The 17931-nt window shown below is 42.9% G+C and overlaps 1 protein-coding gene across 1 annotated transcript in view; it reads right to left on the bottom strand.

Moving 5' to 3' along the window:
- LOC115458881 (amyloid-beta A4 precursor protein-binding family A member 1-like) overlaps nucleotides 1-17931 on the bottom strand; it is a 113364-nt gene that overhangs the window by 14928 nt on the left and 80505 nt on the right. The window contains 1 exon segment of the mRNA XM_030188718.1: nucleotides 5143-5355. Within this exon segment, the coding sequence (XP_030044578.1) occupies nucleotides 5143-5355 (213 nt within the window).

Genomic DNA, 17931 nt, shown 5'->3' with positions numbered 1-17931 from the left:
GGCATCTGGCTTTTCACCTGGTCTCCTTCACCGATGCTGCCTCTGGTATGGGTGTTCGCACCCTACTGGGGCAACTTCTCGACCCATAGTAGCCTCCATATCGACGTGTTTGGATCTGAGCTGCTCTGTTTGAGTAGTTAGTTCAGTCAATGATGGTCATCTGACATTACAGTGGAGATTGTGAATCCCAATGCCCAGATGCTAGAGGTCCTGGACTACTATCTTCACCTGAGTCTTCTGCACTCAGAACAGATAGAGTTCTAAGAACTTACTTCGGCGCCCCCGGGGCCAGAGCATACATCCTTAGCCTCTTTTGGAGAATGGCGTACCAGGCTGGCATGATCGCATCCCAAATCAAGTCTTGTCAGATCTTTACGAGCATTCCCACCGGAGTAGGCTAGACCTTTTCACCAAGTGGTCAGGTAGCACACGGTGTGTCGCAGGTTCCTGTCCAAGGGCATTTTCGACACTTGTAATGTAACACCTAGATTTCTGCTCTAGGTACAGTGATGCGCAGACTCTCATGACTGTGTGCCCCTCTCCTGGAGGAGGAGACTCAGCAGAAAACTGTAGATATGCTGTACATACACTTCCTCATCTTGGAAGTTCTTTAGAGAGAGGAGTAGTTTTCCTTGTGCCTTAAGGGGTCGTACCTATACTCCTACTTCTCGACAGCCGGTTCGGGCTATGCCTCAGCACGCTCGTTCTAGTCAGCGGCGTGCACCTAATCAGGCCCCTGCAGCTATTCCCCAGGAAACAGAGGGGTTTTTGACTGGCTCCAATTCAGTATAGCCACTAAAAAAAAAAAAAAAAAAAAATGTCCGTACCGGCCATTCTGCCTGTCGGGGGGAAGTTTACATTTTCTCCACCAAAGGTGACTTCTTTATCCTCCAACCGGTGGGGTTTTTCAACTAGTCCAGTTAGGATACATTCTCAATCTGAATCAAACCTCCACATTGTTCATTGGAAGCTTAATCCTTTAGCTTCCATCAAAAGTGAGTACTTGCAGAGGAACTCTCTGCTTTTCTCAGCGCCAATGCAGTCGAGCCCGTTCCACCAGGGCAAGAAGGGTTGAGATTCTATTCCAGGTCTTTCTTTGTGGGTTGCGTCCCATCATAGACATAAGGGGCCTAAACAGATTTGGTTCAGGATGCTTTCCCTGGGCATCCTTCTTCCCATACTTCAGGAAAACGATGGTTATGCTCTCTGGATTTACAGGATACTTATACTCTCTTTGCATCCAGAGTATGTTTTTTCCTAGTGCCTGGCTGTTGTTGCAGCGTATCTTCATGGACTGGGAGTGCATGTGTTCCCTTAACACGATGATTGCCCGTCTCAACAGATTACAGCACAGTACATATTGAGACTTCTAGACACATGGCTTCCGCAGTTCATGTAACTCCCATGGCACTTTTGCACATGACATCCGCTCAGTGCATCCTAGCTTCCCAGTGGTATCAAGTTTAGGGTATCTAGAGGATGTAACCCGACTGTTCGCCAGTCTTCGGTATTCCCCTCAGAGGTAGTTAATTCTCTCTATTTTGATTCTGAGGCATCTTACTCAGTCAAAAGCTGCTGACGAAGGTTGCATCCCTCCTGGCTATCCAACCAAATTATTTTAATTCAACAAACAATCGGGTTGTGATGTACTCGATAACAAAGGAGTACTGGATCTTGCCCTCTGAGTTAGGATGCCATGCAGATGTAGCGGTGGGCCCGCAATGCGGCATGTTTTCCTCCAAGCCACTTATCTAATTGGCGTAAACAGCAGTCTGGCCGACAGGCTGAGCAGGATAATGCTACAGTTGAGCATGCCTATAGTTCGAAAGACCCCTCAGTGGATCTTTTGCTACTTAGTCCAATCGCAAAGTCCCTCAGTTCTGTTCCAGGCTGCAGGTTCACGGCAGGCTACCATCGGATGCCTTTCTCCTTCTTTGGGAGACAGGTTTTCCGTATGCGTATCCTCCCATACATCTGGTGGAAAAGACTTTGCTGTTTCTCAAGCAAGATTGTGGAGCCATGATTCTGATTGCTCTTTTCTAGCTGCGTCAGATAGGATTCCCTCTTCTTCTGGAGTTGGAATGTTTCCAGCTCTCATTACGCAGAACGAGGGGGCACTTCTACATCCCAACCTCCAATCTCTGGCTCACACGGTCTGGATGTTGAGAGTGGGGTTTCGTTGAGTTTTCCAGAGTGTCTCCCGACTCTTGCTTGCTTTCAGAAAAGATTTCACAAAGAGGTGTTATTCTTTTTCATGGAAGAGGTTTGCCGTCTAGTGTGACAGCAAGGCCCTAGATCCTGCATCTTGTCTTATACAGACCTTGCTTGAGTTCTTTCTACACCTGTCTGAGTCTGGTCTCAAGACCAACTCTGTCAGTATTCATCTTTGTGCAATAGAGCTTATCATCAACGTGTGAAAAGTCAGCCTTTAGCTGTCCACTTCACGAGAGGTTTATCTCTCCCCCAATATTGAGAGAATTCCTTGTATGTGTCTAGGGGAGATTATTTCTCTTGGGCTTAGCACCCACAATAATTTTGACAGTTGGCTCTTATGCTTCGGTCAGAGTTCCTATCACTCCTTATCCAGTATCTTGGGGTTCCAATGTCGTTTTCATCCAGCTGCTGCAAGCTCAATTCGGGCCACTGGATTCCTGCCATCTGAAGTATTGGACCTGGAAGGTCGTTTTCCTTAGTGGCTGTTCCTTCAACTCGTAAGGTCGGTGAGCTTCGGTCTCTAGTAGCTCAAGCGCCTTTCCTTACTTCTCATCTTAACAGAGTAGTTCTCTGCATGCAGACAAAGTTCTTACTGGTGCTGGTATCAGAGTACCAGCTGATCCAGTCAGTTGTCTTGCCAACATTCTTTCTCCCTCATCTTACAAGCCCTGGAGAAGCAAGCTCCGCACTTTTTGCGTGGAGCAGACGAGCTCCCTCGGACGGTCCGCCCAGTTGTTTATTTCTTTTAATGCCAGTTGCTGTCGGAAACTGCATAATTTCTTCTTGGATAGCAGAGTGCATCTCCTTCATTTTTGTCCAAGCTGGACTGACTCTAGAAGGCCATGTCACGGCTCACAAAATTAGAGCCATGGCTGAGTCGGTGGCTCATCTAAGATCAGTCACTATTGAAGAGATCTGCAAAGCTGCGGTGTGGTCATCAGTCCACACATTTTCATCTTACTACTGCCTTCAGCAATAGCCGACTCGTCAGTCGGTTTAGGCAGTCGGGGCTGCAGAACTTCTTTGGGGTTTAGAATCCAACTCCAACCCTCCTAAGCCCATTTTTGTTCTGTTCCAGGCTACACTCATTTAGATATTTCTTCTTTTCAGGTCAATTTTATTCTGGCCTCGCCGTTGCGAGACTCAATTGACCACTGTTTGTTGTGTTGTGTAAGCCTGGAAGCTAGGGATACCCCACTTGTGAGAATATCAGCCTGCTTGTCTTTGGAGAAAGAGTAGTTACTTACCTGTAACAGGTGTTCTCCGAAGACAGCAGGCTGCATATTCTCACAAACCCTCCCACCTTCCCCTTTTGGAGTTGTCTCCTCCATCTTTTGGATTTAACTGAGGGGCGTGTCCGCACGGCGAGCGGGAAGAGGTGTGCGCACATGCGCAGTACGATCGCTCGTGCGACGGAACGCCGTAAAGAGATTTTGAGATTTTGCTTTAAAATCCTCCGGGGCCGACGTGGCGTCACCCACTTGTGAGAATATGCAGCCTGCTGTCTTCGGAGAACACCTGTTACAGGTAAGTAACTACTCTTTATATTAGATTCTCACCTCCAACGTTCTGACTTGCTGCCTGGGACCATGGCTCATTCCGAGTTGGTCTGCTAGGCTCCGTAGATCAGGCTGACATCACCGTAGCCATTATGATGTCAACTTCAGAACTGGGGAGGGGGGGAAACATGCCTCACAGCTGATCCATGTCCAGAGGAGGGTCGCTGGACATGGGTGGCTGCAGGGGGGGCAGAGGAAAGAGGAGGGTCGCTGGACATGGGTGGCTGCAGGGGGGGGGGGCAGGGGGTCGCTGGACATGGGTGGCTGCAGGGGAGCTGAGGAAAACCTTGCTAGCGCCTGTTTCATTTGTGTCAGAAACAGGCCTTTTTTTACTAGTCAATAAATTCTTTTGCCAGCAACTGTGAACTTTAAGAGGGTACTCTTTTACAGGCCAGATTATTTAGAGAGGGGTGAGGATAGCAACAATTTTAAAAACAAAGACTACATTTCTCACATGTGTTTGTACAGTGCTGCATATGCCTAATATAGCCATGTCCAGGTGTCTGTGATGGAGAACTATCATATTTAACTGCTGCATGTATATATATGTTTTGTTCTAGTGGTCAATGCTAATTTTAGATTAGAATGTTTTTAATTTTATGTTAGAATGTGAAACCACATAGAATCGTGAAATAGAGCGGTTTATACATTTTTAAAGTAAATAAAATACTTATATATGTGGTAGAATCCTTATTCTCTTGTAGAGTTGCTAACCTTCCCTTCTTCTTGGTTGGCATCTCGTTCTAACCCCGTACTTAAACTAGGTTTTCCATCTGTGAAAAATCTTCAATTAAAGTGCTTTCATGATAATTCTTTTAACTACCAATCTAGTAAGATATGGAATCTATTGCCTGTTCAAATTCGGTCTTTGCCTACTTATTTTCAATTTCACAAAGTCTTGAAAATCTCTCTTTTTACTTTGATTCTATTCTATGAGACAGTTTGCTGATTCTTGTATTTTGAACATTGTTTTAATTACAAAACGTTATAATGCTTATGTGGATTTAGACATTATGTAACCAGCTTTGTTTCCACAGCTGATTTAAGTGGGATATAAATGCTGGAATAGAATATGAGCATGATCACTTACACCTACTCCACAGTTGGTGTGAATGAAGGCACCTACATGCACAGAAAGAGTTATTACATAATCTATGCATGTATGTGCCAACTCTGCCCAAGCTCCAGCCAAAGTCTGCCCTTTGCACACTGGCAAAATACGTGCCATCATGTCATGGCATGTATTTTTACACCAGCTGGTTTATTTTATCACAGGTTACTTAGGAGCAGAGGTAGCCACATACGCATTGAAATTACATTATAAAATGGCCTTCTAAACTCTGCTACATATAAACTGACAGCTTTGTACCTTAATGATGCTCTGACAGGTTGATAGTGGCAGGCCCACCAAACTGGTGCCATTAATTGACATAATCTGGTCCCCAATATTGAGTCTTCCTGATTTCTCTGCAGGTCCTCCGTGCATTATATTGGCAATAATAACCGTAGGTAAGATGGATCCCCAGCCAGATTCCACAATCACCACACCCAGGATTTCTCCTTTTTGCTTTTCTATAAAAATCTGCAATAGGAAGGAGCACACATCAGAAAAAACCCCCAAAAAACCCATAATAGCAGTATTACAATTTTAGCTATCAACTCATGACATTCTCCTCCCCAAGGCATATGTGGCTTCATACTAACTACACTCCGTCCTTTAAACATTTCGAAACAGATCACAATAAAAGCAAAATAATAAGGGACAGAACAGAATAATAACAATATAACACAATAAGATAATACTCACAAAAACAAAATTAAACCATGCTGGATTTTAAAACATATGCCACAAGCTGACACCCTATGATTTCTGTGGGGTTATCCAGAGTATGGTGCTGTCACGATTGGACTACTGCAATGCTCTTTATCTTGGAACAGCAAAGACCAGGGTTAGAGAAAACAACAGGGCAAATGATCTGCAAACTCCGATTTTGAGACAGTTACACTGGTTGTCAGTGCAGAGTAGAATACAGTTCAAAGTTCTTTGTTATGTGCATCACGCTATTTATAGATATTACATTAAGATAAGTGCTGCACTGTTCGGGTGTTCCTCAAGCACTTAGAAAGAAAAATCAAAATTTAAATAAAAAAAAATGAGTTTTTGTGACCAATGATTAAAAGTTCGCTGCCTTTGTTATCGCACCAGCGCTGCCACTGTATTTGCAGTCAGACCTGATAGAGGCCTCTGAGGTCTTTTCTCCTCTGCAAGTGCCACAACAACAATTAGTAATGCCACTGTACAGCATGTGGTTTATCTGGCTGCAGATCTGAACCAAAGTACTTGAAAGATAGTTTTGTTGTGTATCGTCCTGTTAGGAATCTGAGGTCTGAGACGACAACGAGTTTGTCATCTGATGTGGTGTCCCACACAAGATATTGTGAGACTAGATCTGCCGCTTTTTCTGTGGCTGGGGCAGGGGCATAGCCAGACAACAGATTTTGGGTGGGCCTAGGGAAGAAGTGGGTGGGCACCAATTGTTATCCCCCCCCCCCCCAACCACCACCCAAAAAATATCTCAGCGGGTGGGAAAACGCTTCTTTCCACCTTGGCAGTCTGCAGCAGGCTTGCGCTGAAAACTGAACATACGCAGGTGCCGGTATCCTGGAGAGTAACGTTTTTGTTACCATCTGGAAGAAGTCTTCACTAAATGTGTGCTACTGTTGGGTGGGCCTTAGACCTAAGTGGGTGGGCCCAGGACCACCTAGGCCCACCTGTGGCTATGCCACTGGGCTGGGGTACAGTTATATGGAATGCTTTAAAAGGCCAGTTGAGATTGTGCTCTGAAATTTTGCAGTTTAAGTGGATATTAAAAACTTCTTTCTTTGTTGAAGCATTTATGTAAAGATGGCTGTTACAATGGTGCAGTTCTGATGTAAGTCATGGATATGAGACATCAATGAGACTTCACGAACGAAGTTAACCTAATACCTTTCAATTCTTATTATAAGACAAACTTTCCTTCCTTTAACCAAATTCACTCTGTATCCTCTACCTTAACTATGTATTTCTCTTCTCCGGAACTGGTATTCACCATTTACGGATCTATGTAAGCCATATTGAGCCTGCAAATAGGTAGGAAAATGTGGGATACAAATGTTTAAAAAAATAAATAATAAATAAATGGTAGTATATGTTTTCCATGTATTTTACTGATGGCGTTGTATTTATTTATTTATTTGTTACATTTGTATCCCACATTTTCCCACCTATTTGCAGGCTCAATGTGGCTTACATAGTACCGGAGAGGCGTTTGCAGACTCCGGTGTGAACAAATACAGAATGAAGTTGTGATAGGATAAGGTTCATGTGGAACAGTCAGCGGAAGAGTTGTGTTATATCCTTTAAGTACTTTACTTTTGTTGTGTTGCAGAGATCAGGCATTTAAGTTGGATCTGCGGTGTATGCCTTTTTACTTAATTACATTCACATTTATCACATAAATGTAAGGAAATACAGAAATTAATATAAAAAGGAAAACATTTTCTCTCAACAATATATATTTACATAATTGTCCACAATTGGAAGATCCAAGATCAGGAAAACAATCTTAATGAAAATAAGAAAAACTCAAAATGGTTAATCTTACACTTCACATTTTCTGAGGGAGGAAGGTTAATCGGTTATTGCAGCCGGTACAGTGGTAACTGAAGGAAGTTGCTGCAGAGCATTCTTCATCTGTTTCCACAAACTCTATAATTTCTTAGGTTCAAACAAATAAGTAATAAGGAAATAAAACACGGGGGTATGCCTTGTTAAACAGGTATGTATTCTACTTTGTATGTTTTTGTTTTTTTTGTAAACCACTTTCATTTAAATGGTCTATAAAGGTGTAAAATAAATAAATACTTGGGATAAAATAGGCACACATAGAATGACGAGTACACTGTAGTCTAATCATGAGTGGTGCAAGGACATTTGCGCAAGAACTGTAACAGTTGATCACATTACATAGTTAAAAAAATTTAGCAAGATATTTAGAGCCTGTCTTAACTAGACCTAAAGGAAACTGGTAACCAATGAAATACCTCTAGCGCCAGCATCTACCAGGGTTTTTAAATCTGCTTCTTGCTGCAGTTACCTCCATTTGATACAATTTAACCCAAACTGCATGGTGCAGATAGTGTGAATGCACTTACCTATTTAGGAGGTGGTAAGAGTACCTGCATTTATTTATTTTAAAATTTTTATTCTACATAAATCCTATGCGGATTACAATCAAAAATACTCTTAGAAAAACAGAAAAGAAACTAAAATACATCACATCAACTATGTATCATTAAACTCCCAATACAAGGTACAGTTAATAATTATTCTTAAAAATACAGCCCAACCACCTTTCTTTTCATGTGCTACCCATCTACTATTGTACTACATGAAAAGCCTGCACAAATAAATATGTTTTTACCCCTGGGAGTGCATTCCACAGCAATGGAACACCAATAGAGAATGCAGACATTTTGGTACTTGTATAATGTGTGTCAGGATAACCATTGATAGACAGATGCATAGCTGATTCAGAACGTAAATTACGCCTCGGCTGATAAATTGACAACTGTTTTAAATGCCATGGGGCATCAAGATACAGTATTTGGTGAACCAACAAAGGTTTTGTGTGCAGTAAGTATGGGGCACCCTTGGAACACCCCTAACAGTTAGTGCACAGGCATGTGGCACAGAAGCATCCGCCCTCACAACTGTTGCCCCTATAGAATTCTTTTGTTCCATTAGAGCATTGTGATGCTCCAGAAAAATGAACTGTGGCGGAACCAGAACCAACTATAACAATGGGCTGCTTCTCACTGTGGCAGGAAAAAGAATCCTTGTTGAGAAATTCAGACAATATGTTCCTAGGCATTTAAACTAGAAAAAGTGGGGGTGTCATATGGAAGCAGGTCACTTCTGGTGGTTACTCCCAGCAAAAGACAAGATATGAAAGTAGTAAAGAAAGCAATATAAACAACAATCTTACCAATTCACTTCTTAGTGACACAGTAAAAGGTGAGACTAAACAAAAAACTATATAGAAGATGGGACTGCCTCTGAAAAGTAGCTGGAAAACAATGACCACCAATGCTCACAGTCTAAGCAACAAAGTTCATAATCTGCAAGCCCTGATGTTAGAAGCAGACTTAGATATTGTTGCTATCACATAGTTCAGTGATTCCCATGAATGGGACGCAAACATACCGGGCTATAACCTATTCAGGAAGGATAGAGATGGTAGAAACGTAGGGAAAGGAAGATGTGATATGGATCATCTTGAAAAAAGAAGATAGAACCTCTGTCTATATGGGTGTTGTCCACAGACCTCTGAAACAATCAGAGCAACTTGATAAAGATCTGGTTATAGATATTTAAAAGTTGGGAAAGAAAGAGGATGTGCTGTTGCTGGAAGATTTCAACCTGACAGATGAGGATTGGAAAGCTCTATCTGCAGAATCGGAAAGAAGTAGAGAGATCTTGAATGCCTTTCAAATTGCTCTGCTCAGACAAATGATGATGGAACCCATGAGGGAAGGAGTAACGCTGGATCTGGTGCTCACAAATGGGGAAGTGTGTCTAAAGTCCGAGTAGGTACCCACCTGGGCAGTAGTGATCATCAAACAGTTTGGTTTGATATAACAGCTAAAGAAGGACAGCCACTCAAAACTCAAAGTCCTGGATTTCAAACATGCAGACTTTAGTAAATTGGAGAATTCCTGAAGAAAGGGCTGATAGGCTGGGAGGACATACAAGAAGTGGAAAGACAGTTCTCCAGGCTGAAAGGAACTATAAAAATGGCTACTGACCTTTACATCAAAAGATGTAGATTGGAAGGTTCTGTCTGCAGAATCAGAAAGAAGTAGACAGATATATGCTTTTCAAAGTGCTCTGCTCAGACAAATGGTGACGGAACCCTCGAGGGAGGGAGCGACGCTGGATCTGGTGCTCACAAATGGGGATAGTGTATCAAATGTCTGAGTGGGTGCCCACCTGGGCGGCAGTGACCATCAAACGGTTTGGTTCGATATGACAGCTGAAGTGGAGGGCGGCCACTCAAAACTCAAAGCCCCATCTCCCTCCTACCCTTCCTCTCCAAAATACTTGAGCGTGCCGTTCACAGCCGCTGCCTTGATTTTCTCTCCTCTCATGCCATCCTCGATCCACTCCAATCCGGCTTTCGCCCTCTTCACTCGACAGAAACAGCACTCTCTAAAGTCTGTAATGACCTGTTCCTTGCCAAATCCAGAGGCCACTACTCCATCCTCATCCTCTTTGATCTATCCGCCGCTTTTGACACTGTCAATCATGACTTACTTCTTGCCACACTGTCCTTATTTGGGTTCCAGGGCTCTGTCCTCTCCTGGTTCTCCTCCTATCTCTCCCACCGCACCTTCAGAGTTCACTCTCATGGATCTTCCTCCATCCCTATTCCCCTTTCTGTTGGTGTTCCCCAGGGATCTGTCCTTGGACCCCTTCTCTTCTCAATCTACACCTCTTCCCTGGGCTCCCTGATCTCATCTCATGGTTTTCAGTATCATCTCTATGCTGATGACACCCAGCTATATCTCTCCACACCAGACATCACCGCTGAGACCCAGGTAAAGATATCAGCCTGCTTATCCGACATTGTTGCCTGGATGTCCAACCGCCACCTGAAACTGAACATGTCCAAGACCGAGCTCATCGTCTTTCCACCAAAACCCATGTCTCCTCTTCCTCCACTTTCTATCTCAGTTGATAACACCCTCATCCTCCCCGTCTCATCTGCCCGCAACCTCGGAGTCATCTTTGATTCCTCCCTCTCCTTCTCTGCGCATATCCAGCAGACAGCCAAGACCTGCCGCTTCTTCCTCTTTAACATCAGCAAAATTCGCCCTTTCCTCTCTGAACACACCACCCAAACTCTCGTCCACGCTCTCATTACCTCTCACCTTGACTACTGCAACTTACTCCTCACCGGCCTCCCACTTAGCCATCTATCCCCCCTTCAATCTGTTCAGGACTCTGCTGCACGTCTCATATTCCGCCAGAACCGATATACTCATATCACCCCTCTCCTCAGGTCACTTCACTGGCTTCCAATCAGATACCGCATTCAATTCAAGCTTCTCTTTCTTACCTACAAATGCACTCAGTCTGCTGCCCCTCAGTACCTTTCTACCCTCATCTCCCCTTACGTTCCCGCCCGTAACCTCCGTTCACAGGACAAATCCCTCCTCTCTGTACCCTTCTCCACCACCGCCAACTCCAGGCTCCGCTCATTCTGCCTCGCCTCACCCTATGCTTGGAACAACCTTCCTGAGCCCTTACGCCAAGCCCCCTCCCTGCCCATCTTCAAGTCTTTGCTTAAAACCCACCTCTTCAATGCTGCATTCGGCACCTAACTCTTACCATTCAGTAAATCCAGACTGCCCCAATTTGACCGCCCCTATCAGACTGACCATTCACTTGTCTCTTAGATTGTAAGCTCTTTGAGCAGGGACCGTCCCTCTATGTTTAAATTGTACAGCGCTGCATAACCCTTGTAGAGCTTTAGAAATGTTAAGTAGTAGTAGTAGTAAAGTCTTAGATTTCAAGCGTGCTGATTTTAGTAAAATGAGGGAATACCTGAGGAAGGAGCTGATGGGCTGGGAGAACGAACAAGAAGTGGAAGGACAGTGGTCCAGGCTAAAAGAAGCTGTAAGAAGGCGACGAAACTGTGTGACAAGGCGGTGGCCGTAAGTAGAAGGTTGCTAGGCTGTATAGAGAGGGGAGTGACCAGCAGAAGAAAAGAGGTTTTAATGCCCTTGTATAAGTCGTTGGTGAGGCCCCACCTGGAGTATTGTGTTCAGTTCTGGAGGCCGTATCTTGCTAAGGATGTAAAAAGAATTGAAGCAAAGAATGTTGGAATGTAATTGTATTTTACATGCATTGCCTGTCACCTATTATTTCTCTGTGATTACTCTGTGACCTCTGATGTGAATTACTTAGAGAGGTCACATAGCTATGCAACTTCCTGTGGGGGTCAGACACAGCAGATGCAGCACATGCAGCACATGGAGCACATGGAGCTCATGATCTCTCCTAACCTGAGAGGATCTATGGTGGTGTGAGCATCCATTACCATCTAAGCACATGGAAGGAGCTGACAATACAAATGTATAGTAATATGTATATATAAGCCTGTCTGATTATAATCAAACTACAAACTGTGAGTAAACAGATGTTTTGTTACTTCAACTTTAAAGTGACTCAGCAGTGAATTATTCAGGGGTGAATGAGAGAGAGATGAAGAAAGAAATTAACATTTCTAAAGCTGAAGCTGTGTGTACTAAAATCTGCTAATTATTTACTACAAATAATCCAACAAAAGGGTTATGGGCCCAGGGCCAGGAATTGAAAAAGAAGAGAAATATTACCAGGCAGAAAAAAAGGCCACATTTTTCTCTTAAGTTTTAAAGGAAAGATTCAGTCTGTCTCTCTCTCCCCCCACACAGCAGACAGAAGGCTAAGAAAATGGCTGAGGGAAGAAATTCACCATTGTTCTATTCTCTCAAGGTGCCTAAATTAACTGAGTTTAATTATCAGCAATGGGAATTAAGATTCATATGTCTCCTTCGAGCAAAAGGATTAAATATATGCTTAGACCAAGACAGAACAGCTGAAAATATGGCTGAATGGGACAATGCAAACTATTATGTGAAGTGCATGCTTTTGGAAGCTCTCTCAGAGAAACAAGCCATATTAGTGGAGGGAAAAGATACACCAAAGGACATCTTATATAAACTGAGAACTATGTATGCAACTACATATGCAAAGCAGCAACCAATTTGGCTGGCAGAGTTGAATGAAACCAAATTAAGGGATAAAAGTAAATGTAATGATCACATTATGCATCTTATGTCTTCATTTCAAAAATTAGAACTTTCTGGAATTCCCATGTGTGATGCATTGAAAAGAGCATTTCTTTTTACCTCACTATCAAAGAAGTTTGATGTTTTTAGGTCTGTAAATGAGGCCATTGAAGGGCAATCTTTTGAACAGACAACATCAAAACTAAGGCAGGAATGCATAATAAATGATTCTGAGGAGATGTGTTCTCAAAGCAAGTCAGAGAGAAATGAAACAAATTTCTTGGCAAAGAACAGAGAAAGGCGGAGCTATGGGAAAACTCCACCCAAGGGCAAGCTGATTTGCTACTCATGTGGAAAGGAGGGACATGTATCTAAATGGTGTAAGGAAACACAAAACACTCCCTCTAGCTCACCTAAGCCAATGGAACTAAAGAATTCTCAAACCAGGAAATGTATGAAGGACAAAGATAAACACAAGGGCTTTCTAATGGCAGAAAAATCTTTGACTATGGTAAATAATAATTCAAATGAAAGTACTTGGATTTGGATTCGGGGAGCACATGCCATTTAACCAATTGTAAGAATTTCTTTCAGGAAATGTGTCCAGAGGAAGGTATTCTTAAAACTGCAAACGCAGGGACTGCTAAGATCCAAGCAAAAGGTATTGGATTCTTAAAATGCAAAGTGTCTAATGAAGTTAAAGAAATTCCTGTAAGTGATGTCTTGTATATTCCCCAAGCAGTTTGCAATATGCTTAGTGTATCTACATTAGATAAGAAGGGATTTGTGATTCATTTTGAAAACAGTAAGTGCACAATCTCTAAAAATGATGAAGTGTATGCTGAAGCTTTTATGCATAATGATGTTTATAAGCTGAACATTTCAGGTGAAGCCTCACATATGGCGCAAGTAAGGAAGAATGATGGTAAATGTAGTCTGGAAATCTGGCACCGCCGCCTGGGACATCGTGATTCTAAGGTGATCCAGGATCTTTACAGTAAGCAACTAGCCACCGGCATTCAGATAAGTGCAGATGCTGGTAAAATGGAGAAATGCATAGACTGTGTTACTCAAAAAGGTGTAAGACCCTCATTTCCTGCATACACAGGAAATAGGAGTAATAAAGTGCTGGACTTAATACACAGTGACTTATGTGGACCGTTTAATATCCCATCATTGGGAAATAACAGATTTGTGCTAATATTCTTGGATGATTTCTCTAGATATTGTGTGGCCTATTTGCTGAAAGAAAAAAGTCAAGTCACAGACATGCTGAAGAAATACGTAGCCATGGTGAGCAATAAATTTGAAAGAAAACCAAAGGTTCTTCAGACCGACAATGGTGGTGAGTTCACTTCACAAAGCATGCGCACATTTCTAGAACAAGAAGGCATTCAACATATCACAACAGTAGCTTATACACCAGAGCAAAATTCTGTTGCAGAGAGAAAATTTAGGTCACTTGTGGAAATGACCAGACGTATGCTGTCAGATAGCAATCTCCCTAAAAGACTATGGGGGGAAGCCATTCTCACAGCAGTGTACCTACAAAACAGAATGCCAACTAAAGGCGCTGAGCGCACACCACATGAGACATGGCATGGTAGGAAGCCAAACCTGTCACACATAAGAACATTTGGAAGTACAGCATATGCTCATGTACCAAAGCAAAGAAGGCATAAGCTGGATTCCAGAACAGAAAGGGGCATTTTAGTTGGCTATGCTCCAGGACACAAAGGATATAGAATTTTGAATCTGAAAACTGGCATTGTTGGCATAAGACATGTTACATATTTTGATGAAAACAAAAGGGTTGATAAAGGCTGGATTATCCCAGATGAGCCTTATCATCCAGAATATGAAACTAGAACAATAATAGACATGCCAGTGTATATAAATGCCATACCAAGGCAGATGTCTGAAAGCAACTCACCTGTATCTAACGAGGAACAGGCAGAGGAAGCAGACACAGAAAGAATCATTGAAGAAGACAGTACAGTTGGAGAAGGGGAATCAATTGGAGAAGGACTCTCAGATTTAGAGGATGCAGAAAGGTCAGACCAACCTGTTGTCAGACGCTCATCCAGGGAAAACAAAGGTGTTCCACCCCCAAGACTGTCTTACCTAACAAAGTCAGCAGAAGCTCAAGAGCCCTTAACATGGGATGAGATTGAGAAAATGCCAGCAGAAGAAGCTGCTGAATGGCATAAAGCTGCACAAGAAGAAATTGATGCATTGGATAAAAATAATACTTGGATTCTTACAAAATTACCTCCTGGCAAGAAAGCTATAGGATGCAAATGGGTATTCAAGTTAAAAAGGAATGCACAAGGAAAAGTGGAAAGGTATAAAGCCAGATTAGTGGCAAAGGGATATCTTCAAAAATATGGAGAAGATTTTGATGAAGTGTTTGCACCTGTAGTGAAACACACGACAATAAGAACACTTCTGAGCATTGCAGTCTCAAAAGGCATGCAAGTCAACCACATTGATGTGAAAACAGCGTTTCTTCACGGAGATATAACTGAAGACTTGTACATGGAACAGCCAACAGGTTTCATAAATACAAAACAAAGACAGCTAGTGTGTAAATTAAACAAAGGTCTTTATGGATTAAAGCAAAGTGAAAAATGTTGGAATGAAAAATTGCATGAAATATTGACAAATTTAGGATTTAAGCAAGGTGAAGCAGATAAATGCTTGTACACTAGGTGCACAAATGGACAATATGCATACATTTTAGCTTTTGTTGATGATCTGCTCATTGCAAGCAAAAGTGAGCAAGAGTACAAGGACATTGTAAAGTGTTTAAACCTCAATGTTGAGATAAAAGAACTGGGTAATGTGTCATACTATCTTGGTATAGAAATTGAGAAACAAAATGATGGTTCTTATCTTCTAAGCCAGAAGCAGAAAATAAATGAGCTTATTGAAAGTTTAGGTATGCAAGATGCCCAAGTTGTAAGCACTCCCATGATCACTGATTTTCTGAAGGATGAAACAGTAAGAGAACCTTTACCAGATAACATCCAATATAGATCAGCCATAGGTAAGCTTTTATATCTAGCTACCACATACAGGGCTGATATAGCAAATGCAGTAGGAATTTTGAGCAGAAGGGTCAGCTCACCTACCAAATCAGATTGGACTGCAGTTAAAAGGATGGTAAGGTATTTAAAGGGTACCATTGATTGTAAATTAAAGATTTCAGCCAATAGTAATCCAAAACTAATATGTTACTGTGATTCAGATTGGGCAGGGGATCATTCTGATTATAAATCCACAAGTGGATATGTGTTTATGTATGGAAATGTACAAATTTCATGGGCCAGTCATAAACAAAGTATTGTGAGTTTGTCTTCTACAGAAGCTGAATACGTGGCTGTATCGGAAGCGTGCAGAGAACTGATGTGGATTGAAAAACTTTTGCTGGATTTCGGAATAGCTGAACAGAGACCAATCCAGTTAATGGAAGATAATCAGAGCTGCATCCGTCTGTCACAGAATGACAAGGTTCAGTCACGCACTAAGCACATCGCAACGAAATACCACAACGTGCGAGAGTTGGCAAAAGAAGGGGTCATCAGTCTACACTATTGTCACACCAGTGAGATGACAGCTGACATTATGACCAAACCGTTACCCAGAGAACATTTTGTGAATCTGCGTATAAAGCTTGGACTTTGTATGAATAAATAATTGCATGACAGTTATGCATGAGAAGGGGTTTGTTGGAATGTAATTGTATTTTACATGCATTGCCTGTCACCTATTATTTCTCTGTGATTACTCTGTGACCTCTGATGTGAATTACTTAGAGAGGTCACATAGCTATGCAACTTCCTGTGGGGGTCAGACACAGCAGATGCAGCACATGCAGCACATGGAGCACATGGAGCTCATGATCTCTCCTAACCTGAGAGGATCTATGGTGGTGTGAGCATCCATTACCATCTAAGCACATGGAAGGAGCTGACAATACAAATGTATAGTAATATGTATATATAAGCCTGTCTGATTATAATCAAACTACAAACTGTGAGTAAACAGATGTTTTGTTACTTCAACTTTAAAGTGACTCAGCAGTGAATTATTCAGGGGTGAATGAGAGAGAGATGAAGAAAGAAATTAACATTTCTAAAGCTGAAGCTGTGTGTACTAAAATCTGCTAATTATTTACTACAAATAATCCAACAGCCACTACTCCATCCTCATCCTCTTTGATCTATCCGCCGCTTTTGACACTGTCAATCATGACTTACTTCTTGCCACACTGTCCTTATTTGGGTTCCAGGGCTCTGTCCTCTCCTGGTTCTCCTCCTATCTCTCCCACCGCACCTTCAGAGTTCACTCTCATGGATCTTCCTCCATCCCTATTCCCCTTTCTGTTGGTGTTCCCCAGGGATCTGTCCTTGGACCCCTTCTCTTCTCAATCTACACCTCTTCCCTGGGCTCCCTGATCTCATCTCATGGTTTTTAGTATCATCTCTATGCTGATGACACCCAGCTATATCTCTCCACACCAGACATCACCGCTGAGACCCAGGTAAAGATATCAGCCTGCTTATCCGACATTGTTGCCTGGATGTCCAACCGCCACCTGAAACTGAACATGTCCAAGACCGAGCTCATCGTCTTTCCACCAAAACCCATGTCTCCTCTTCCTCCACTTTCTATCTCAGTTGATAACACCCTCATCCTCCCCGTCTCATCTGCCCGCAACCTCGGAGTCATCTTTGATTCCTCCCTCTCCTTCTCTGCGCATATCCAGCAGACAGCCAAGACCTGCCGCTTCTTCCTCTTTAACATCAGCAAAATTCGCCCTTTCCTCTCTGAACACACCACCCAAACTCTCGTCCACGCTCTCATTACCTCTCGCCTTGACTACTGCAACTTACTCCTCACCGGCCTCCCACTTAGCCATCTATCCCCCCTTCAATCTGTTCAGGACTCTGCTGCACGTCTCATATTCCGCCAGAACCGATATACTCATATCACCCCTCTCCTCAGGTCACTTCACTGGCTTCCAATCAGATACCGCATTCAATTCAAGCTTCTCTTTCTTACCTACAAATGCACTCAGTCTGCTGCCCCTCAGTACCTTTCTACCCTCATCTCCCCTTACGTTCCCGCCCGTAACCTCCGTTCACAGGACAAATCCCTCCTCTCTGTACCCTTCTCCACCACCGCCAACTCCAGGCTCCGCTCATTCTGCCTCGCCTCACCCTATGCTTGGAACAACCTTCCTGAGCCCTTACGCCAAGCCCCCTCCCTGCCCATC

Source organism: Microcaecilia unicolor, unplaced genomic scaffold, assembly GCF_901765095.1.
Source record: "Microcaecilia unicolor unplaced genomic scaffold, aMicUni1.1, whole genome shotgun sequence".
In the NCBI taxonomy this organism is placed as follows: Eukaryota; Metazoa; Chordata; class Amphibia; order Gymnophiona; family Siphonopidae; genus Microcaecilia; species Microcaecilia unicolor.
The sequence above is the reverse complement of the archived record's forward strand: the minus strand, read 5'-3'. Positions and strand labels throughout refer to the sequence as shown.